The sequence below is a fragment of the Oncorhynchus keta genome, chromosome 10 (genome assembly GCF_023373465.1).
Source record: "Oncorhynchus keta strain PuntledgeMale-10-30-2019 chromosome 10, Oket_V2, whole genome shotgun sequence".
In the NCBI taxonomy this organism is placed as follows: domain Eukaryota; kingdom Metazoa; phylum Chordata; class Actinopteri; order Salmoniformes; family Salmonidae; genus Oncorhynchus; species Oncorhynchus keta.
The window spans coordinates 22138216-22142229 of NC_068430.1; the positions used below are offsets into that span (position 1 = coordinate 22138216).

At 41.9% G+C, this 4014-nt stretch overlaps 1 protein-coding gene across 1 annotated transcript; it reads left to right on the forward strand.

The window, feature by feature from the left end:
* Nucleotides 1-2403: 2403 nt before the first annotated feature.
* On the forward strand, nt 2404-3605 carry LOC118388384 (DNA-binding protein inhibitor ID-1-like). Its single transcript, XM_035777405.2, has 2 exons — nt 2404-2898; nt 3099-3605. Exons 1-2 carry the CDS (start codon nt 2542-2544, stop codon nt 3132-3134), a joined length of 393 nt encoding a protein of 130 aa, XP_035633298.1. The 5' UTR covers nt 2404-2541; the 3' UTR covers nt 3135-3605.
* Nucleotides 3606-4014: the final 409 nt, after the last annotated feature.

The following is a 4014-nucleotide window of genomic DNA, read 5'->3' on the forward strand; positions in this document are numbered from 1 at the left end:
GTGGGACCCCTTGGGTGACTGTGGCAGGGTTGGGTTCATAATTTCCAAGTGTCACAAATTCTTGTCTATCAGTCAGATAGGAGCAAAACCACTGGAGTGCTGTGCCAGAGAATCCCAAAAAGTTCTTAAGTCTGCTGATGAGAATCTCATGATTCACTGTGTCAAAGGCTGCTGTCTTGTCCAGAAAGAAGTTTAAAGGATGCTAGTGTCTCCGTCATCAGCTGCCATCATCAAGTAATCTGATTGCATGTGTTGACATTGATACATACAGAATACAATGTACAAAGATGAAATACAATGTGGGATCACATTTTTACCACAAATCATTATAATTCATTGGTGCAATTACATGTCAGTTTGCATTCCAGCATTAACTACAATGAATAACTGGCCATGGAAGAGGGAATTGTGGATGGGTGGGTGATGGTGGGAGGCATTGCTATTCTGTCAGTTAAAATCAGGAGTTAATATGTTTCACCTTTCTTTTCCCTCCTCTGCCTCTTCCCTCTCTCTTCCATTGCCTTGATGTGCTGCAAACAGGCTGAAAAGGGCCCAGCTGTGTGGAGTTATTGTTGGTGTCAGTAGGAAGTGCTGATAGCTTTTGCAGCTGAACAAAAGCTGGATAAGGGGGATGGAGGGGCGCTCCAGACACTGTGGCTCCAGTCTAGATTCTCTCCCACAATCCCTGCACCGCACTCCCATTGTTCTTGCTGCCCCCCCCTTCTCCCTCTGCCATGTCATCTGCGACCTGGGACAGAGGGCAATATATATATATATATTTTTAGTTTTAGGGGCTACTGCAGCAAGTAAAAAAAAAAAAGGTTCCTTGTTAACTATTATTTCTGGTAAAAACAAAGTTAAGTCATCATTTTTGCTTGTGAGGCTGGTTGCTTACTCATATGGGTAATTTATTTGGATCCTTATAACAATAGGTTTAGTTTATAAATGTAATATTTAAAAACAATTGCAATTATATACATAAGCAAATTAACCTACATATCACCAGAAAAACTGGGGGAACATTTTTTTTTAAACAGAAAATATTACCTTTAGTTATTTTCGCATATGGTCTTAAAATGTTGCATGACATATAATTGCACTAGAAAACACTGTTTGCAATCAATAGCTTTGTTAATGAATACATCACTTTTTCTTGGACATTGCAGCTTTGAGAAAAGCTGCATATTTCATATAACACATTTTGCTGGTTGCTAGTGTGTTCATGTGATGAGACATCCACAGAGAGACAGACTCCTGCATATAGACATATTTCCATGTGAAGGAATGCTGCCACAACTTATCCTATCAACTTGGTAAAAATGCGGTACAAATGCATGCTTTCACTTGACAGCTCTCCATTTTTAGCTTTCTTTCCCTAAATAGTCTTCGAGTAAACTGGCAACAACGGCCGTTTGCAGGTGCGTGGGGCGGTAATATCATCAGTGACTTAAGGTGATAAATGAATGATGATCACCGCAGCCAGTTTGTTCTCAGGGTTTGCGCGCTATGCAGGTGAATGAGGGAATGAGAGCCTGTTGTTTGAGGTCTCCATAGCGACCGCCCGCTCGGCGCCAGGCTGACAGGCGTCAAGGCTCGGATGAATGGGTGACGTCACGGCGCTGGCGCCTGCCAGTCTGCCTCGGCTTGTTTGGACAATCTGGGGGAAGATTCAGAGCAATGCAATCTCAATGTGCATACAAGGCTGAGCACACACGGAGAACATGTGAAGGAATTCGTGAAGTTGATCACAGGAACTTCACTTCACGAGAGGAAAAAAGAGTCTGTACTAAAAAGTGCAGTTTGTAAGTAGCCAATAAAGAGACAACAGATTCTCTGCCATCTATGTTAACAGGAGAAAGTGCACCAAAGACAGACATGTATAAATAAACCGTTATAATAAAGAAGTACTGCTAGACTCAATTGTGAATGTGCGTGTTAGGCCTATAGATCTATAGTCTAGGTAGGTATACGTTTATGGCACCTTAATAACATGGTCATATCTGTGGTGCACTCTAACAGTTATTGGGGGAGAAAAATCTCAAGCGCTATGGTTATTACCATCAGCCATCCAATCAATTCCATCCCACACACATTCACAAATACAGCACACATACCCAACACCACACCTTGAGTGTCCCCAGGAACTTTACACCTGCAGAGTCCCTAAACTATGGAGAGCTGGATTCCCACATCTCACCCGTAAAAAGACAGAAATTTGTTTCAATTTGTAACGGCATCCCTCAAACAGAATGTAAATCCCTATAACCAGCGCGCGCTCCCATTGGCCAAGAACGCATTTGTGAACCGTCCTTCTAGCGCTAAAACGGCGGTGCTATTGGCCCTCGCTCTGCAAACAGGAGAGTTGTGGGCGCCCCCAAATAGTCTACTATAAATTCAAAGCTGTACACTCGTGCGTTGTTGAGAACTGTCAACATCACTGAGACAACATTCACAAGACTACTAACAAGACTTTTGTAGCCTTCGCTAATCTATTTACGCACCATATTTTCATTATCCTTGGAAACTACAACATCAGCCAATATGAAGGTTGTCGGACCTACCTGCGCACTGAAGAGCAAGGTTGGAGGCAAGGACATGGTGCGGTGCCTATCCGACCAGAGCCTTTCCATCTCCAAATGTAAGATCCCGCTGCTGGACGAGCAGATGACCGTGTTTCTGCAGGACATGAACAGCTGTTATAGCAAGCTGAAGGAGCTGGTCCCCACTCTGCCTACCAACAAGAAGGCCAGCAAGGTGGAGATCCTCCAACACGTCATTGACTACATATGGGACCTGCAGGTTGAACTGGACGAGCCGGAAAAGAACCGTCAGCAGAGCAGCGTGCCCCGCACACCTCTGACAACCCTGAACGCAGAGCTGGCCAGCATCACTGTCGAGGTAAATATCACTCTGACACGTCTTTATTAGTTTTTACAAGAGCTACCTAGTGTCTCCCTTCTGACCTAACTGTAAGTAGTAATAAGAATAGTATAACTGCGTACATTGGTTTGTTTATAACTGCGTAAAGTTCAGTTTCAGTAGGCAAGTAATTTCACTGCAAACACTGACTTAAACGTTTTTATTTTCTCTATTTCCAGAATGGATTCTCGGATGACAGAATCACGTGCCGCTAGACCTCTCGGCGTAATGCCCCATCATTCCAGAGCGACCACCACGATGAATGAACAAGGTTACATTATGTGACATTTTATCACTACCAAACCTTGAGCCAAGTAGGAAAGTTGCAAACTCCCATGCTAGAAAATACTTTCGATGGACATTCTAAAGAAGCGAGGAACTGTCACTCAAGGCATTCGATCCATTTCGAGATCTCATAGAGACGATTGGGTCCGAATAGACTGTGTTTGCCAGGGGACCATGGCAGTTACTGCAAACAGCTTTGCCTGTTGTGTAGTTGCTCAAGAAGTTGTGTGAAACATGTAGAAATTCAACATTTTATAAAGAAAAGTACATTTTCTCAGATTCCTGAGCGACAAACTGTATTGTATATTACAATGTCACATTATGTGAAACAAATGTTTATTTTTGTATACAATGTACCTTAAATGGTGTTTTTATTAAAACAAAACTATTTTTTAAACATGGCTTTTATGGTATGTGTGTCACAGATAATTCCCATTCCACATCACATTCAGTTAGGCATAATACATTCATATAGTGTTCATATGTGCACAGGCTTGGAGAGAGGGAGACAAACATTCCCTGAACTGTAGTTCAGGAATAGCATCAGTTTGTGTAAAATGTAAGTCTTACTTCTTAAAATATCATTCAACCTTAAACTATTCAAAATACTTTTTTTTACTATCAGAATTAAGTCATTTCAGGAGCTGAGGCAGTTATCAGTTAACGAGTCCTACAACAGCAAATTACAAGTTAGCATACAGTATAAATAATATGGAGAAGTCTTGAGTGTTGAGTCAAGAGGTCGTTACGGATATTGACAATGATATCTAGTAGAAAATATTTTCAAACAGACTAGCAGAGTAATAGGGA